Source organism: Coregonus clupeaformis, chromosome 36 (assembly GCF_020615455.1).
Source record: "Coregonus clupeaformis isolate EN_2021a chromosome 36, ASM2061545v1, whole genome shotgun sequence".
NCBI lineage: Eukaryota > Metazoa > Chordata > Actinopteri > Salmoniformes > Salmonidae > Coregonus > Coregonus clupeaformis.
In genome coordinates, this window is record NC_059227.1 from 14391098 (window position 1) to 14411486 (window position 20389).

The 20389-nt window shown below is 42.8% G+C and overlaps 1 protein-coding gene and 1 pseudogene across 2 annotated transcripts in view; one reads left to right on the forward strand and one right to left on the reverse strand.

Annotated features, from left to right (window-relative positions):
* si:dkey-177p2.18 (phospholipase B1, membrane-associated) overlaps positions 1–4857 on the reverse strand; it is a 30599-nt gene extending 25742 nt beyond the window's left edge. Inside the window, exons 1-4 of one of the 2 annotated variants that reach the window (XM_041865367.2) lie at positions 4738–4857; positions 4142–4206; positions 2809–2899; positions 47–105 (exon numbers count right to left, since the gene is read on the reverse strand). In XM_041865367.2, the coding sequence (XP_041721301.1) occupies positions 47–105; positions 2809–2899; positions 4142–4206; positions 4738–4792 (270 nt within the window). In that variant the 5' untranslated portion in view covers positions 4793–4857. Of the gene's footprint in view, positions 1–46; positions 106–2808; positions 2900–4141; positions 4207–4359; positions 4533–4737 lie in introns of those variants that run through there. The other variant, XM_041865366.2, reaches the window with a different exon arrangement.
* Positions 4858–5467: 610 nt separating this feature from the next.
* Positions 5468–6381, forward strand: LOC121552130 (annotated as a pseudogene).
* The last annotated feature ends 14008 nt before the right edge of the window (positions 6382–20389 follow it).

The following is a 20389-nucleotide window of genomic DNA, read 5'->3' on the forward strand; positions in this document are numbered from 1 at the left end:
AGTGTAAAGTGTTTATGTGTTAAGACAAACACAACATTGAACTCACCGTCAGAGAATCCCCCAGGGCAGCAATGACTTTAATATCCGCCGCCTTAACCAACTCAACTAAAGAGCAAGAAGAGAGTCAAAGTCAAGAGAAAGGACACATTGGTGGATATTGAGAGAGAGAGAGATTTATAATGACCAGCCATCATGCACACATTGCTGACCGAGGTGGCCTTCTACACTGTCCACATATCATATTAGGTTGTACAGGGCTAATTTAAGAGGTGTGTCACTGTGCTTGCTTCCTTTCGTGTCCCTGTTCCTCATTGGGCTTGGACCAGGGACCCTCTGCCTCGCAAAGATACGTGACCACCTGCTGGAAAACGTCTTTGCTTATTACACTAGAAAAGCTAGCGATACGATAGCGTGATTCGATTTCAAGCTAGCGATTCGATTTCAAGCTGGGGAGTGAGGTTACGAATCCAACACCATTACACTAACAACATTGATTCAATTGTTCAACTCCCACACTGACAACATACAGCAGAGTTTCCCAACTGGCGGCCCGCCAGTGATTTCATTTGGCCCCCCAAGTTCTGTGCAATAATAATAATAATAATAATAATAATACAAAAATGTAAAATATTGCTTTACACAAAATACTAGCAAATAAGCTCCAAGTAATTTACATTTTGGAATCTGTTCCAAAGTATTCCCACTCATAGCAGAGAGATATACAGTGCATTTGTGGTACCCTTGACTTTTTCCACATTTTGTTACGTTACATCCTTATTCTAAAATTGATTAAATAGTTATTTTCTTCTCATCAATCTACACACAATACCCCATAATGGCAAAGCAAAAAAAGGTTTTTAGAAATTTTAGCAAATAATAAATAAAAAACGGAAAAATCACATTTAAATAAGTAGACCCTTTACTCAGTACTTTGTTGAAGCAACTTTGGCAGCAATTACAGCCTCAAGTCTTCTTGGGTATGACGCTACAAGCTTGGCACACCTGTATTTGGGGAGTTTCTCCCATTCTTCTCTGCAGATCCTCTCAAGCTCTGTCAGGTTGGATGGGGAGTGTCACTGCACAGGTATTTTCAGGTCTCTCCAGAGATGTTCGATCGGGTTCAAGTCCGGGCTCTGGCTGGGCCATTCAAGGACATTCAGAGACTTGTCCCGAAGCCACTCCTGTGTTGTCTTGGCTGTGTGCTTAGGGTCGTTGTCCTGTTGGAAGGTGAACCTTCGCCCCCAGTCTGAGGTCCTGAGCGCTCTGGAGCAGGTTTTCATTAAAGATCTCTCTGTACTTTGCTCTGTTAATCTTTCCCTCGATCCGGACTAGTCTCCCAGTCCCTGCTGCTGAAAAACATCCCCACAGCATGATGCTGCCACCACCATGCATTCACCATAGGGATGGTGCCAGGTTTCTTCCAGACGTGACGCTTGGCATTCAGGCCAAAGAGTTCAATCTTGGTTTCGTCAGACCAGAGAATCTTGTTTCTCATGGTCTGAGAGTCCTTTAAGTGCCTTTTGGCAAACTCCAAGCGGGCTGTTATGTGCTGTTTACTGAGGAGTGGCTTCCGTCGGGCCACTCTACCATAAAGTCCTGATTGGTGGAGTGCTGCAGAGATGGTTGTCCTTCTGGAAGGTTCTCCCATCTCCACAGAGAAACTCTGGAGCTCCGTCAGAGTGACCATCGGGTTCTTGGACACCTCCCTGACGAAGGCCCTTCTCCCCCGATTCCTCAGTTTGGCCGGGCGGCCAGCTCTAGGAAGAGTCTTGGTAGTTCCAAACTTCTTCCATTTAAGAATGATGGAGGCCACTGTGTTCTTGGGGACCTTCGATGCTGCAGACATTTTTTGGTACCCTTCCCCAGATCTGTGCCTCGACACAATCCTGTCTCGGAGCTCTACGGACAATTCCTTCGATCTCATGGCTTGGTTTTTGCTCTGACATGCACCGCTAACTGTGGGACCTTATATAGACAGGTGTGTTTCTTTCGAAATAATCTCCAATCAATTGAATTTACCACAGGTAGACTCCAATCAAGTTGTAGAAACATCTCAAGGATGATCAATGAAACAAGATGCACCTGAGCTCAATTTCGAGTCTCATAGCAAAGTGTCTGAATACTTTTATTTTTAATAAATGTGCAAAAATGTCTAAAAACCTGTTTTTACTTCGTCATTATGAGGCATTGTGTATATATTGAATAAGGCTGCAATGTAATAAAATGTGGAAAAAGTCAAGGGGTCTGAATACTTTCCGAATGCACTGTATGTGATCATATACAAATGCAAGCAAGGTTTTAAATGATTATGTTTTAGTCAAATTATATCTGTTGGGCGTCTTGCCGTCAATTTAGTCTACAAATTATTTGTAATTATGTTCCGACCCCCTGACCATCCGCTCAAGAAAATATCGGCCTGTGGCTTAATCTAGTTAATGATTCCTGACATACAGTATTTACTCAGAGAGAAGGCAGTTGAAGATGTCTCTTAGCACTGGTCTAGGATCTGCCCCCAAAACCCTGTTCCCAGTGCTGGACATTATGGCCTTGTTTCCTAGCCTCGCAAAGCCGCCTGATCCCACAAGCTTACATTAATACCGCGTTCCCAGACACAGATTAAGCATAGTACTGGATTTAAAATAATTTCCGATAGTCGCTCACCATATAGAGTTTGCTTTTTAGACCAGGACTAGGCTTAATCTGTGTCCCGGAAACCACACCTTTGAGTTAGAGAATAAGGCTGGCCTGGGATCAGTTCACATATTGACTTTCTAAATCAACTCTAAATCAAGGATGGTTCCATCTTACCTGAGGAGGGGACAGTGGGCGAGCGACTCATATCAGGACATTGGAAAGGAGAATGTGTGAAGTTCCCTGGTCTGGTTTTCTCTGGAAACTCCTGAAACAGGAATGAGAGGGAAGGAGAGAAAATAATAGACATACAGATAGAAGGTAGAACGCAGTAAATATGTATGTCCAGATTTCTGATTATAATATGGAAAACTATGGTCCCCTGGTACCAATACGAGTTGCAAGGGAACAACAATCCACATCAGACCAGAAAGATATTCCAACCTCTAAACGGTTGAACTGAGTTTAAGAAGTCTAAGAAGATACAACTGTGTGTGTGTGTGTGTGTGTGTGTGTGTGTGTGTGTGTGTGTCAATTGCTATCAATACAGAACAAACAGCTACAAACATTCAGATAACCTGACATGACACTGAATATTAACTTGAATAACAAACAAACAAGGTCATGTAGTCATAGCGGAATCATTCAGTCATGTCATTAAAGAGATAGTTCACCCATATTACAAAATTGGTTTTCCTAACCTGTAAGCAGTCTATGTACAAGGTATGACAGCAATCCATGGTTTGGTGTAGTTTCCCTGGCAGTGGCTGGCACTGTTTCCAAATGGTAACGTTTTAGCATGTGGCACCAATCACATTCAAGTCATGGGACCAACATTTGCATTTTTCACACATCATGTTCAAATCATGCTAATATCGGTCCCATGACTTAAATGGGATTTGTGGCACAAATTCTAAAACGTAAGCATTTGGAAACAGTGCCAGGGAAACAAACCAAAGCATGGATTGCTGTCATACCTTGTCCATAGACTGCTTACAGGGCAAGGAATCCAATATGTCATTTTGTAATTTGGGTGAACTATCCCTTTAACTGTAGCATGATGTACAACTACACATACCAATGTGTAAGTGATGTACACACAGACCAATGAAGTATCTTCAGGTAATTCAAGTTAGGTAACAAATGCTTAATTAACATCGATCAATATCTAGCACAGGTGCCCTTGATGTGAGATGACATAACACATTTATAAGCACTAACTAACCATTCAATCAAAATACCATTGATGAAAGAGAATTTAAACTTGTTACATGAATTGCTATAAACGTGTTATGAAGGCCTCTCCATTACCAAAGTTTACCGAAGGCACATACTGAAGATAAAAGCTCTGGGGTGAAGTTTCCCCTAGGTACAGATCTAGGATCACCTTCCCTGCCCCCAGTCCTAACCTTAACCATTAGTGGGGAAAATGTAAAACTGCTCCAACATCAGCATCTAGGGGCAACTTCACCCTACACCAAGATGATAAAAGGGTCAAAGTGGACAGTACCTTGTGGAGAGCCTCCTGGCTGTAGTGTCGTATGCCTTCCTCATACTGCCACCACCACTTGTTGCCTTAGAAGGAGACAGTATCCATAAAGGGTTCTCTTCCCAGCAGGCAAAACTAGTTGGAATTATGTCAATACAACAACCAGAAACTGGTTGAAATGACATCATTATGATGTCATTACAACCAGTTTTGCCTGCTGGGTTTGTCCTGTTGCTTACATAACCCAGCCAATACAAAAGACCAAGAGCAACTGAAGTCTGGATATGCGGAAAGCATATTTTTCCTGTTGTGATTACGATCTACTTCTGTAGTCTTCATTATCATCGCTGCAGGCTGCCAAACTTTTATATGTCTAACTTTTGAAACCCCTGATGTTCCTTTGTGAACAGGTCCTCCATTATCTAAACCAGCAGCGACCTACCCAAGCCAGGCCCCTCTTTCAGAAAAAAACTGCTCGCCCAACAATGTGGCCACAGTAACTGACATGTGTGTGGAATGTGTGTGGGAATGTGTGTGTGTGTGTGTGTGTTAAAATGTGAAATATGCACAGATAGGGACTCTGTGCAGGCCGATCTCCTGCTGGTTCCAGCACTTACCTTTGACAGAGGAGGCTAGCGCACAGGTTGCCACGGCAATCAAAAGCCACCCCATAGTGGTGTGTGGTGTGTGGGGACAGCACAATGTGATGCGCGGCCAGAGGGCACGGCCATTATATGAGGCCAAACTTATCTCCCCCACCCAAAACAGCTGAGTGACAAAGTCCGGGCCCAGTTATACAGAAAGCATAAAGGATTGGTCATAGAGCTAGTAGCACAAGGGAACTGACCTCCACACACAGCCAATTAGCCATTATTATAGACAGGGCTGGCTCTAGCCTTTTGGGGGCCCTTAGCGAAATTTGGTTGGGAGGCCCCCCCACCAAGCAGGGATTTAAAAAAATACGTTTTAAAGTACATTTCCTGCAATTCTACACATATTGCCATGGGGCGTAAAGACAATGTTGCACTGATAAAGCAAGTTTCCTGCAGTTCAATGCATTTTGTCATCGGGCAGAGAGACAATTTTGTAATTTTATAACAAATGTCATGCAATTCTACTCATTTTACCATGGGGCAGAGAGAAATGATTGCTGTTTTAAAGCAAGTTTTCTGCAGTTTTACACATTTTGCCAGGGGCGGAGCGAAAATGTTGTAATTTTATAACAATTTTCAACCAATTCTACTCATTTTGCCATGGGGCACGGAGACATTTTTGCAGTTTTAAAGCAAATTTCCTGCAATTCTACACATTTTCCAACATATCCCATTATATGCTACAACAAAGATCATGGTATATGATCCCCATGACATTTGGTTTGAAAAACTGGGCTCAGGTTATACAGTGGCTAGGATAAAGCTGGGGGACTACCACTTCTACGGTTACGGTACTGACGTGGACTACGAGACCGCTGTCATACACTATAAGCTGGCCTCGGAGCAGCAGCACAGCACTCAGGCCATGTTCAACCTGGGCTACATGCACGAGAAAGGCCTGGGCATCAAACAGGTGGGCACACTCACACACACTCAATCATACACACACGCAACCCTATACGTCTAACCCCTTACTCTTTCCTCTTCCTGTAGGACATCCACCTGGCCAAGCGTTTCTACGACATGGCTGCCGAGGCTAGTCCCGAAGCCCAGGTGCCAGTCTTCCTGGCTCTGTGGAAACTGGGCCTGGTCTACACCCTGCAATACCTGCACGACCTCAACGTGAGTGTACAGTACAGAGCGATTCTTGGACCCGGTGCCTCTGGGAGATTCAGTTTCCCCGGTCATTTCAACTCATGGGGGCCAGGCTCAATGTTTGAGGCAAACATAGCCTAGTTGTAGTTTATTACATTTGTACAGGATTCATAGGATTGTATTATGTTTGTTTAATGTAATCAATGCTCTCTCTCTCTTTCTCCCTCCCCCCTCCCTGTATAATCTCTCTCCATCCTCCCTCCCCCCTCCACCAGATGAGTGAGGTGGTCAGTCAGGTGGACCTGGACCAGCTCCTGGGCCCCGAGTGGGACCTCTACCTCATGACGGTCATCGCCCTGCTGCTAGGCACAGTCATCGCCTACCGCCAGAGACAGCACCAGGCCATGCCCCCTCCTCCCCCCGGCCCCGGGCCCAGCCCCAGCCGGGCCTCCCCAGGAGCAGGCCCAACCTGAGGCCCAGGCCCAGCCCCAGGCCAAAGAGGCGCAGCAGTGAGAGATAGAGATGGAGTGGGAAGAGAGAGGGGAAGGGAAGGTGATATCCCGACCCCTACCCTCCTCTACCACTTCTCTGGGGGGTTGGTGGGGTGGGTAAAGGCAGACTGGAGCAGGTTGATGGACAAGGCCATGGAACAGAGGCTGTAGAAAAGACAATATAGACTCAGGGTACCGGCAGCAGAATCACTTCTCGGAATTAGCCACGTGGATTGCCAGATTGGGGCGATCGAGGCATCTTCTTAATTATCGTCCGATCTGCGAATGAAACAGTCTCGTTTTATGTGCTCTAGTAGCGATTGAGCTTCCGAAACAATGGCCAGATTTTTTAAAATGATTTTCCTTTTCTGAATTTATGTACGTGTTTAAGGTTACAACTCTCCTTATCAGAAAATAAGATTTCAGATGAATGCATAAACCTTGCAATACCAACATATTTGTAAGGTGGCAGTAATCATAACTTGGCGTGTGAAGTGCCAATATCTTTAGCTAAATATTTTTTCACAAAACGCTTTGTTAGGAACATGTTTTGTAAGCATGTTCTGTTCATAAACAATGATTCTTTATCAAGCAAGTTTTTTCCAGCATGCTTTTGTCAGCACATTTGCTTGATTAGCAAGCGTTATAGCTTTTTTTGTGCAAATATTTATTTAGCAAACATGAGTTGTTTATCTTTCAATGCAGAAGTTTTCTTCAGGAACTTGTTTTGTTAGCGAATATGCTTTGTTAACACATATGTTAAACTAATGACGTAAACATAAACCTGCTAATTTATTTGACATCCAGTTCAAAACCTTTCACTAAGTAGCTGAGCTTTGGTCAACCTACTTGTTTGAGTGGAACAAGTAATGAAATATATTGTTGTTAGTTGTCAGTCATTTCAGCTCTGCTATGGTATGGTCAAGCATCAGAACGAAGGATACAGAATCCTTTTCTTCCCCTTCACTAGCTACCCCATTTCCTTCCTCAGTGCAGCGCATGATTCTGTGTCTCAGATAACGTTTGATTCTTTAGATATTATCCATATAGCCTAATACGGATAATATCCTTGAGATAATATTATAGGGATATTGCAGAAAGCCGATCCCCAACGTGGATTGGATGTTCCTTTACAACAAAATCCTGAGAAAGTGCTAGGTTGACGAAATCTGAGGAAACCCTGCAGTGTCTACACTGTATGTGCCTGATGGTGGTGCAGCCAGCTGGACTCTTAAAGGTACACTTAGCAAGATGACATCATCACCAGAACAACATTAGACAACAGCAACAACAGAATTCAAATCTGCCAAGAATACCATTATTAAACAAATGTATCAACTTGCATCCGCCCTTGTGGCACGCCCACATTGGGAATAGCTAATCATTTCAGTCTTGGCAGATTTGTATTGTCTTGATGATGTTGGTCACGTTCCCTCGCTCTGACGTTGCATGCATCAATCAATGGTTGCGTACCACGTCATCGACTGTGCCGGCGGGCACCAAATTGCGATAACATATAATGTGGTTAGCTGATACATAATGCCTATCCAGGCGTTGTAAGATCTGGCATGTGTCAGCAATGTCTGAGCATAAGGAACACGACCGTTGTCTGTAAGTAGGAAGTTGCCCCATTTTTTATGATGATGTCAACTTGCTGAGTGTAGCTTTAACCCTTTGTAGCATTTTTTTTTTTTTTTACAATTCTCTGTGTTTCTTTGTAGTTGTTCTACATTGACAATTGATTATGTTGTTGTAGGTACATTTTCGGGTGGTTCCATTTACTAGTAATTGGTAGTTTTGTGGCACCATGGTTAATTTTCTCCTGTTTAAACTGTTTGGTTTGATAAGTTGAACTGCAACAGGAAGAGAGATGGCGGCTGTCGAAAGCTTTTCCCGGGGACTGTGTAATGTTTTTGATAGAATTTTAGACCCAGTTACCCTTTGTTTCATGCACAGCCTTTTTGTGAAGACTCATTAGAAGAAAGCAGTGACTTTTTCAGACTTTTTGACTTTGTTATATACAAGGTTCCACTCAGGGTCATAATCGTGGTGAGACTATTGGCTACACACCCTCGCCAATAGAGCAGGTTGTCGCTTCTCCAGCTTCTGCTTTCCTTTGCTCAGGGGTTCTATGTATCAAGCTTTTCAGAGTAGGAGTGCTGATCTAGGATCAGTTTAGCCTTTTAGCTCATAATGAATAAGACTATTATGGACAGATCCTAGATCAGCACTCCTACTCTAAGACGCTTGACACATAGAACCCCAGATCTTCGTATTTGAGTGCATGGTGGTAACGGGAAATACTGTGTGCCAAGGCAAAAATCATTAAAGTACTTTCAGCAAGTTGGGGTATAATACCATTTTGGCCATGCATGTACTATTTCCTGGGTTGTGTTCATTAGTAATATGTTTCAGTAGGTTTTCTTCCCTTTGGTGCCAAATGGAATATGACTCCTATTTTATTTGCCTACGGAGGATCTACCTTTGCATAATGTACAGAGGAATGCACGTTTATATAGCAATACACTAACCATTGTTCCTGTACCCAAGAAAGCAAAGGTAACTAAACTAAGCGACTATCGCCTCGTAGCAATTACCTCTGTCATCATGAGGTGCTTTGAGAGACTAGTCAAGGATCATATCACCTCTACCTTACCTGCCACCCTAGACCCACTTCAATTTGCTTAACGCCCCAATAGATCCACAGACGATGCAATTGCCATCACTCTGCACACTGCCCTATCCCATCTGGGCAAGAGGAATACCTATGTAAGAATGCTGTTCATTGACTATAGCTCAGCATTCAACACCATAGTACCCTCCAAGCTCATAATTAAGCTTGAGGCCCTGGGTCTGAACCCCGCCCTTTGCAACTTGGTCCTGGACTTCCTGACGGGCCGCCCCCCAGGTGGTGAAGGTAGGAATCAACACCTCCACTTCGCTGATCCTCAACACTGGGGCCCCACAAGGGTGCGTGCTCAGCTCACTCCTGTACTCCCTGTTCACCCATGACTGCGTGGCCAAGCACGCCTCCAACTCAATCATAAAGTTTGCAGACGACACACAGTAGTAGGCTTGATTACCAACAATGACGAGACAGCCTACAGGGAGGAGGTGAGGGCTCAGCGAGTGTGGTGCCAGGAAAATAACCTCTCACTCAACAAAACAAAGGAGATGATCGTGGACTTCAGGAAACAGCAGAGGGTGTACCCCCCTATCCACATCGACGGGACCACAGTGGAGAAGGTGGAAAGCTTCAAGTTCCTTGGCGTACACATCACTGACAAACTGAAATGGACCACCCACACAGACAGTGTGGTGAAGAAGGCGCAACAGAGCCTCTTCAACCTCAGGAGGCTAAAGAAATTTGGCTTGGCACCTAAAACCCTCACAAACTTTTACAGATGCACAATTGAGAGCATCCTGTTGGGCTGTATCACCGCCTGGTACGGCAACTGCACCGCCCGCAACCACAAGGCTCTCCAGAGGGTGGTGTGGTCTGCCCAACGCATTACCGGGTGCAAACTACCCGCCCTCCAGGACACCTACAGCACCCGATGTCACAGGAAGGCCAAAAAGATCATCAATGACATCAACCACCCGAGCCACTGCCTGTCCACCCCGCTATCATCCAGAAGGCGAGGTCAGTACAGGTTCATTAAAGCTGGGACCGAGAGACTGAAAAACAGCTTCTATCTCAAGGCCATCAGACTGTTAAACAGCCATCACTAGCACATTAGAGGCTGCTGCTTATAGACAGACTAGAAATCACTGGTCAATTTAAGAAATGGAACACTAGCCACTTTAATAATGTTTACATATCTTGCATTACTCATCTCATATGTATATACTGTGTTCTATACTATTCTCCTGTATGTTAGTCAATGCCGCTCTGATATCGCTCGTCCATATACAGTGGGGAAAAAAAGTATTTAGTCAGCCACCAATTTGCAAGTTCTCCCACTTAAAAAGATGAGAGAGGCCTGTAATTTTCATCATAGGTACACGTCAACTATGACAGACAAATTGAGAAAAAATAATCCAGAAAGTCACATTGTAGGATTTTTTATGAATTTATTTGCAAATTATGGTGGAAAATAAGTATTTGGTCACCTACAAACAAGCAAGACTTCTGGCTCTCACAGACCTGTAACTTCTTCTTTAAGAGGCTCCTCTGTCCTCCACTCGTTACCTGTATTAATGGCACCTGTTTGAACTTGTTATCAGTATAAAAGACACCTGTAACCAAAGTAACAAAGCCTACCATCAGTAACACACTACGCCACGTAGGGACTCAAATCCTGCAGTGCAAGAAAATCACATTGTAAAATCACAGAAAATCACATTGTAGGATTTTTTATGAATTTATTTGCAAATTATGGTGGAAAATAAGTATTTGGTCAATAACAAAAGTTTCTCAATACTTTGTTATATACCCTTTGTTGGCAATGACACAGGTCAAACGTTTTCTGTAAGTCTTCACAAGGTTTTCACACACTGTTGCTGGTATTTTGGCCCATTCCTCTATGCAGATCTCCTCTAGAGCAGTGATATTTTGGGGCTGTCGCTGGGCAACACGGACTTCCAACTCCCTCCAAAGATTTTCTATGGGGTTGAGATCTGGAGACTGGCTAGGCCACTCCAGGACCTTGAAATGCTTCTTCATCATGCTTTGGGGCTGTTTTTCTGCAAAGGGACCAAGACGACTGATCCGTGTAAAGGAAAGAATGAATGGGGCCATGTATTGTGAGATTTTGAGTGAAAACCTCCTTCCATCAGCAAGGGCATTGAAGATGAAACGTGGCTGGGTCTTTCAGCATGACAATGATCCCAAACACACCGCCCGGGCAACGAAGGAGTGGCTTCGTAAGAAGCATTTCAAGGTCCTGCAGTGGCCTAGCCAGTCTCCAGATCTCAACCCCATAGAAAATATTTGGAGGGAGTTGAAAGTCCGTGTTGCCCAGCGACAGCCCCAAAACATCACTGCTCTAGAGGAGATCTGCATGGAGGAATGGGCCAAAATACCAGCAACAGTGTGTGAAAACCTTGTGAAGACTTACAGAAAACGTTTGACCTGTGTCATTGCCAACAAAGGGTATATAACAAAGTATTGAGAAACTTTTGTTATTGACCAAATACTTATTTTCCACCATAATTTGCAAATAAATTCATTAAAAATCCTACAATGTGATTTTCTGGAGAAAAAAATTCTATTTTTGTCTGTCATAGTTGACGTGTACCTATGATGAAAATTACAGGCCTCTCTCATCTTTTTAAGTGGGAGAACTTGCACAATTGGTGGCTGACTAAATACTTTTTTTCCCCACTGTAGGTACACGTCAACTATGACAGACAAAATGAGAAAAAAAAGATCCAGAAAATCACATTGTAGGATTTTTAATGAATTTATTTGCAAATTATGGTGGAAAATAAGTATTTGGTCAATAACAAAAGTTTCTCAATACTTTGTTATATACCCTTTGTTGGCAATGACACAGGTCAAACGTTTTCTGTAAGTCTTCACAAGGTTTTCACACACTGTTGCTGGTATTTTGGCCCATTCCTCCATGCAGATCTCCTCTAGAGCAGTGATGTTTTTGGGGGCTGTCGCTGGGCAACACAGACTTTCAACTCCCTCCAAAGATTTTCTATGGGGTTGAGATCTGGAGACTGGCTAGGCCACTCCAGGACCGCCGAAATGCTTCTTACGAAGCCACTCCTTCGTTGCTCGGCGGTGTGTTTGCGATCATTGTCATGCTGAAAGACCCAGCCACGTTTCATCTTCAATGCCCTTGCTGATGGAAGGAGGTTTTCACTCAAAATCTCACGATACATGGCCCCATTCATTCTTTCCTTTACACGGATCAGTCGTCCTGGTCCCTTTGCAGAAAAACAGCCCCAAAGCATAATGTTTCCACCCCCATGCTTCACAGTAGGTATGGTGTTCTTTGGATGCAAATCAGCATTCTTTGTCCTCCAAACACGACGAGTTGAGTTTTTACTAAAAAGTTATATTTTGGTTTCATCTGACCATATGACATTCTCCCAATCCTCTTCTGGATAATCCAAATGCACTCTAGCAAACTTCAGATGGGCCTGGACATGTACTGGCTTAAGCAGGGGGACATGTCTGGCACTGCAGGATTTGAGTCCCTGGCGGCGTAGTGTGTTACTGATGGTAGGCTTTGTTACTTTGGTCCCAGCTCTCTGCAGGTCATTCACTAGGTCCCCCCGTGTGGTTCTGGGATTTCTGCTCACCGTTCTTGTGATCATTTTGACTTAGATCCTGCGTGGGCCCTCCAGATCGGGGAGAGATTATCAGTGGTCCTGTCATGTCTTCCATTTCCTAATAATTGCTCCCACAGTTGATTTCTTCAAACCAAGCTGCTTACCTATTGATCGTCCAGCCTGTGCAGGTTCACAATTTGGTTTCTTTTTCTGACACTCTTTGGTCTTGGATATGGGATTTGGTGTGACTGTTGAGTGGCTTATTCCGGATAACAAGTTCAAACAGGTGCCATTAATACACATAACGAGTGGAGGACAGAGGAGCCCTCTTAAAGGAGAAGTTACAGGTCTGTGAGAGCCAGAAATCTTGCTTGTTTGTAGGTGACCAAATACTTATTTTCCACCATAATTTGCAAATAAATAAACAAAAAATCCTACAATGTGATTTTCTGGATTTTATTTTCTCATTTTGTCTGTCATCGTTGACGTGTACCTATGATGAAAATTACAGGCCTCTCTCATCTTTTTAAGTGGGAGAACTTGCACAATTGGTGGCTGACTAAATACTTTTTTTCCCCACTGTATGCTGTAGCGTTAAGATTTCCCTTCACTGGAATTAAGGGGCCTAGCCCGAACCATGGAAAACAGTCCCAGACCATTACACCTCCTCCACCAAACTTTACAGTTGGCACTATGCTTTCTCCTGGCATCTGCCAAACCCAGATTCGTCCGTCACCCCAGAGAACGCGTTTTTTACTGCTCCAGAGTCCAATGGCAACAAGCTTTACACCACTCCAGCTGACGCTTGGCATTGCGCATGGTGATCTTAGGCTTGTGTGTGGCTGCTCGGCCATGGAAACCCATTTCATGAAGCTCCAGATGAACGGTTCTTCTTCTGACGTTGCTTCCAGAGCCAGTTTGGAACTCGGCAGTGAGTGTTGCAAGCAAGGATAGACAGTTTTTAAGCGTTACGCGCTTCAGCACTTGGCGGTCCCGTTCTGTGAGCTTGTGTGGCCTACCACTTCGCGGCTGAGCCGTTGTTGCTCCTAGATGTTTCCAATAACAGCACTTACAGTTGACCAGGGCAGCTCTAGCAGGGCAGAAAGTTTACAAACTGACTTGTTGGAAAGGTGATATCCTATGACGGTGCCATATTGAAAGTCACTGAGCTCTTCAGTAAGGCCATTCTACTGCCAATGTTTGTCTATGGAGATTGCATGGCTATGTACTCGATTTTATACACCTGTCAGCAACGGGTGTGGCTGAAATAGCCGAATCCACTAATTTGTAGGGGTGTCCACATATCTTTGTATATATAGTTTAAGTGACAATTAAGAATGTCGTAGCTATAGAATGTACTCACACCACACACATTGGTTTAGATGACACAATGTTAAGGAAGGACACAGAAATTTCCTAAATGTATAGTCATGTCAGAAAAACAATTAACACTGATGACACCTGGGTATTCGCCTCGATGAATTACACAATTTTAACAAAGTGAATTGTATTAACCTATAAGACCTTTAGCATTTTATGCATGTACGTTGATCAAAAGTTTAACATATCACTTGTAGATACAAAACGCAGAAAGTATTGACCTCTCGATGCTCTGCGCCCTGGCCCACGTCCAGTCACTGGAAGGCCATGACCAGCTGGTGGATTCCGCGTTACAGTTCTACGTGGAGGCAAGAATTGAGGTTCCAATAAAGCAGTAAGTGTTTTTATTGAAAAAATTGTCCACACTGTATTATGCATATTTAAAGTTTCACTTGAAGACCCAAATGCAGTTCCAGTATGCTTTTGTCAGGAAGCCTATTCATGTACTGTAAACAGGAAGCTGCAATCTGTATGGGTATGTATGAAGGTGCCCACTGCTGTTTGAAGTGTTGTACTAACTCTTCATTGGCAGCTTCTAACTCTATTGGTCATGCATTGTGTGACAGATGCCAAGCGCAGAAACGCCACCTTCAAGCTTAGTGTCAGTTTCATATCAACATGGCCAAGGCAGTGGTGGGGCATCAATGTTTGTATTCTGTTGATTATGGATAGCAATTGGCTGTCAGTGGAGCACAATAAAATGACCTTGCTGTCCTTGTATTGTGAAATGTCAGACTTAACAGTGATTCTGCTTTGCTAACATGCAATATGATTGAGGTGACCAAGTTCGATTTAGAATCACATTTTGAAGAAAAAATTCCTTATTGTACTTCTCAATTACAGTTAAAACGGACTAAATGACTCAATGGTGGATCATAGTGTAATCTCAGGTGTTTGTGCTGAGAGAGAGACTTGCATTCTGCAATTTATTGTTTGCTATCTATACTAATTATCACATTTGCTCTTTTAAAAGGTTTAAAGAGGGACTAATGACCCTTGGTGTCCTCGACACGTGACAATCCAGCACCGCCACAATGAGAACCATGTTTGTTCGTAGGGCAAACAGACTTACTGTGAAGTACCTCTACAACCGGTTTGTGGTAATGTACTAAGAGGAAAGAAGCAACAGGAGGAAGGAAGAGGAGTTGGTGGTGGGCTTCTGGAGGGACTGGCTGATCGATGTTTACCTAGAAGTAGTAGTAGTAGGTTTTATTGGCAAGTTCGCTGTCATAGACTTAATTGTACGCCAATTTACAGTCATAGATAATAGTGAAATAGTACAATTCTACACTAGCACAAAACTTGTAAAGAGATTCTATGGGACTTTGGCGACTAGGTTAGTATTTTTTAAACCTCCTGCTTTGGGCTGGATGTGTCAATGTGTAGTTCATACATGCATAATCTGTGAGCATAATGACTGTTTTACCTCAGTTAGCCACGAAATCCCAAGTTTTAAAGGAACTTATTTCTGAAAGTTGTGCAGTGCAATTTTCTGTACATTTTCCCATCGTGGGCCAGCCCCCTAGCAATTCGAGTTCCATCCAATGAGCTTCAGCCCCATGCCATTTGAGTGACAGGTAGCAAGATGCACACACAGCAGAGAGAGAGAGAGAGCAATGACATCCTGCACATATCTGCAACGATATGACGTAGTATGCAATTTTCGGGGACACATTTAGGCTCTTGGGCGCTACTTTCAGAACTACTGGCAAAAAAGTATGCAAATCTGACAAAGAATCTCTTTAATATAGTATAAGCAAACTAAGCATGTAACTTAGTGGTTAAGAGCGTTGTGCCATTAACTGAAATGTCGCTGGTTCTAATCCCCGAGCCGACTAGGTGAAAAATCTGTCGATGTGCCCTTGAGCAAGGCACTTAACCCTAATTGCTCCTGTAAGTCGCTCTGGATAAGAGCGTCTGCTAAATGACTAAAATGTAAGTCACTCGTATCCAGAGTGACTTACAGGAGCAAATAGGTTTACTGCTTTGCTCAAGGGCACCGACAGATCTTTTACCTTGTCATCTCAGGGAATTGAACCAGCAACTTTTCTGTTACTGGCTCAACGCTCTAACCGCTCGGCTACCTGTAGGTCTTTAGCCCCTGTGGTAAATTGTGTGTGCATTGATTCATTTAGTGATGGCGGCCTGTCCAGAGACCTGCTGTCTGGTTGGAGGAAGCCAGTCTACAAACTGAGAGCTATCCAGGGACTTGGAAAATGTGAGGCAGATCTGATACTCCCGTCTGCTCTCAAGGGACATGATTGGGTTTCCGAGGGCTTCACTATAGCTGGTGTATGACCCTGCCAGGATTATTATTCCGCTCCAGTTGAGCAGTCACGGTTTGAGTGAGGCCAGGGTACCAGGCAGGGATTATGTATATTTAATTAAAACACAATTCTGACTAGCAGTGTGATTATAATTGAGATATTGACTGCAAGCTAGTCATGGCTACCCGGACTATTTGCACTGCCCCCCCACCCCATCCTTTTACGCTGCTGCTACTCTGTTAATTATTTATGCATAGTCACTTTAACTCTACCCACATGTACATATTACTTCAACTACCTCAACTAGCCGGTGCCCCCGCACATTGACTCAGCACCGGTACCCCCCTGTATATATACCTTCCCTACTGTTATTTTATTTTACTTCTGCTCTTTTTTTCTCAACACTTACTTTTTTGTTAAAAAATAAATGCACTGTTGGTTAAGGGCTGTAAGTAAGCGTTTCACTGTAATGTCTGCACCTGTTGTATTCAGCGCATGTGGCCAATAACATTTGATTTGATTTGATTTGAAGTAGAGTGGAGTGTTTAAAAATAAAGAAGTCTCAGCACTTGAAAAATGTATGTTTTGTACCTCAAAAACACTTTGTACTTACACTGACTGAATGATGGCTTTAAAACAGCTTTGTTTAAGACAGTGGCTTGCGAAAGTATTCACCCCCCTTCGCATTTTTCCTATTTTGTTGCCTTACAACCTGGAATTTAAATGGATTTTTTGGGGGTTTGTATCATTTGATTTACACAACATGCCTACCACTTTGAAGATGCAAAATATTTTTTATTGTGAAACAAACAAAAAATAAGACAAAAAAACTGAAAACTTGAACGTGCATAACTATTCACCCCCCCCAAAGTCAATACCTTGTAGAGCCACCTTTTGCAGCAATTACAGCTGCAAGTCTCATGGGGTAGGTCTCTATAAGCTTGGCACATCTAGCCACTGGGATTTTTGCCCATTCTTCAAGGCAAAACTGCTCCAGCTCCTTCAAGTTGGATGGGTTCCGCTGGTGTACAGCAATCTTTAAGTCATACCACAGATTCTCAATTGGATTGAGGTCTAGGCTTTGACTAGGCCATTCCAAGACATTTAAATGTTTCCCCTTAAACCACTTGAGTGTTGCTTTAGCAGTATGCTTAGGGTCATTGTCCTGCTGGAAGGTGAACCTCCGTCCCAGTCTCAAATCTCTGGAAGACTGAAACAGGTTTCCCTCAAGAATTTCCCTGTATTTAGCGCCATCCATCATTCCAACTATTCTGACCAGTCCCTGCCAATGAAAAACATCCCCACAGCATGATGCTGCCACCACCATGCTTCACTGTGGGGTTGGTGTTCTCGGGGTGATGAGAGGTGTTGGGTTTGCACCAGACATAGCGTTTTCCTTGATGGCCAACAAGCTCAATTTTAGTGTCATCTGACCAGAGTACCTTCTTCCATATGTTTGGGGAGTCTCCCACATGTCTTTTGGCGAACACCAAACGTGTTTGCTTATTTTTTTCTTTAAGCAATGTCTTTTTTCTGGCCAATCTTCCATAAAGCCCAGCTCTGTGGAGTGTACGGCTTAAAGTGGTCCTATGGACAGATACTTAAATCTCCGCTGTGGAGCTTTGCAGCTCCTTCAGGGTTATCTTTGGTCTCTTTGTTGCCTCTGATTAATGCCCTCCTTGCCTGGTCCGTGAGTTTTGGTGGGCGGCCCTCTCTTGGCAGGTTTGTTGTGGTGCCATATTCTTTCAATGTTTTAATAATGGATTTAATGATGCTACGTGGGATGTTCAAAGTTTCTGATCTGTACTTCTCCACAACTTTGTCCCTGACCTGTTTGGAGAGCTGCTTGGTCTTCATGGTGTTGCTTGCTTGGTGGTAGCCCTTGCTTAGTGGTGTTGCAGACTCTGGGGCCTTTCAGAACAGGTGTATATATACTGAGATCATGTGACAGATCATGTGACACTTAGATTGCACACAGGTGGAATTTATTTAACTAATGATGTGATTTCTGAAGGTAATTGGTTGCACCAGATCTTATTTAGGGGCTTCATAATAAAAGGGGTGAATACATACGCACGCACCACTTTTCCGTTATTTTTATTTTTTTTAGAATTTTTTTAAACAAGTTATTTTTTTCATTTCACTTCACCAATTTGGACTATTTTGTGTATGTCCATACCATGAAATCCAAATAAAAATCCATTTCAATTACAGGTTGTAATGCAACAAAATAAGAAAAAGGGGAATGACGTGCAAGGCACTGTATCTGCATTCATCTAGGTTGTTTCGTTGGAGCATTTAACTTTAAAAATTGCTTAATTTATCATTTCTCTTTTGTAGGGAGAGACACATTCATCGAGCTAGAAGAGGAGGGGGGAGAAACCATCACTCTAACTCTTGAAGATGTACTGGTTTTTGCCACTTGTGCATCAAAGATCTGATGACATGCCAACATCCAAGTTCCTACACAAAACAATGTTGCAGGAACAAAAAAGGATCTTCCCAGAGGCCAACACATGTGCGTTAAAGTTGTGGCTCCCTGTGCATGCCACTTATGAGGACTTTATGAAGTGGATGACCTCCAGTATCCAACAGTCACCAACCTTTGGAAAGGCCTGAAAGAGGCACAGACAATCTGGGGAGTAGTTGCTGTGTCTTTCAATATCTGGAAATGTTGTTCCAAAAACAGACAGCAGAGGGAGTTATTTGCTTGCATCTACAACTGTTGTTTTGTTGATGGGAAAAGTAGGAGAGTGAATAATATGTGAATGCTTGGTCAAATAGAAACGGGAAGAAAAATGCTCTAAGGAACATAACATACACTGAGTGTACAACACATTAAGGACAACTTCCTAATATTGAGCTGCAAATAAAAAACTAAATTGAAGCGGGTACAGAATTTAAGTAGATATAGAGAGAACATTTCAAAGAAACTTGCATGCCAAATATTTTCTTAAATGCTGTGTGTTTCCACAAAACAGCAACATCACGGACAGCAGCTGTCTTAGCATCGACCAAACTGTAATCACGCACAGAGAGCAGTCCCTTGTTTTTCTTATCTCTCGAAGATCTGTTTTTATCTTGTTTTTAGGCTATAACTGATTTGAGCCATTCTCAAGGTCATTGTTGTATCACTAAGATATCCTGACATTTCCAACCAGTAATGTCACCTTTGAAATCTTAAAAAGAGACATGATATAAAAAGGGATTTGTTATTCCACAAAGAAATATGGGGTATGTTCAACCCCTTAATCATTTTACAATATTGAAGCTGTTCAGCATTGATTATGTCAGTGCGGTTATGTTGACCTATATATCTACGCTGCAGACAATAACGTTTTTGCTTGGTCATTTGTCTGCTTGGAGGGGAATAGAGATGTCTGCCAAGTGAATGTTTTATCTTTTTTAAGGGAGTCATTTGCGATCAGTTTATCACCAGCCTCCTGTCCCTTTACAGAACTGTTATGTAATTGTCCTACATTTTTGTGTTTAGCCCTTGAAAGGGGTACATTTGAAGTTTACTGAGTTAGATCAAAGGGTACAACATTTATAATGAATGTAAACCACTAATTGAACCACTATTTCCTTTTGCCATAGCTCTTTGCCTTTGCTTTTGTTGTTAAGCAGGACAATGTTTTAGCTCTGTTATATCTGTAAATATAGTACAGATAAAAATGGAGTTATAAACATTTGCAAAAGCTAAAATGTTTGTTCAAACATTGAAGAGTTATTACAAAGAGAATACATGTACGTTGTAAAATGTTGCCTTTTGTTTTTGTTCATATCACAAATGTCACTATTACAGTTGTAATGTTGTAAACCTTCTGTAATCCAGTCCGTGTATTTGTACAGAAATCATTCCAGTTCCATGTTTTACAAGGGACATATAGTTGTGCTAGGAAACCCTGTGAATAGCCATGTAATGCTAGTATACTCAAAGTAAAGTACAACTAAACTATATCCAATCTCAGTTCTTATAAGTATAAGTAATCAAACATAAAGAGGGATGTTACAACAGTGAGAAATGATATTCAATGCACAAGTGTGAAGAGAGCAACATTTATAGAACAGAGCTGAGGAAAGTCCGTTTTTTTTTGTATGTCGCATTGGTGCCAGAGCAGACATGTCCACTAATCCCCAGAGGCAGGACCAATC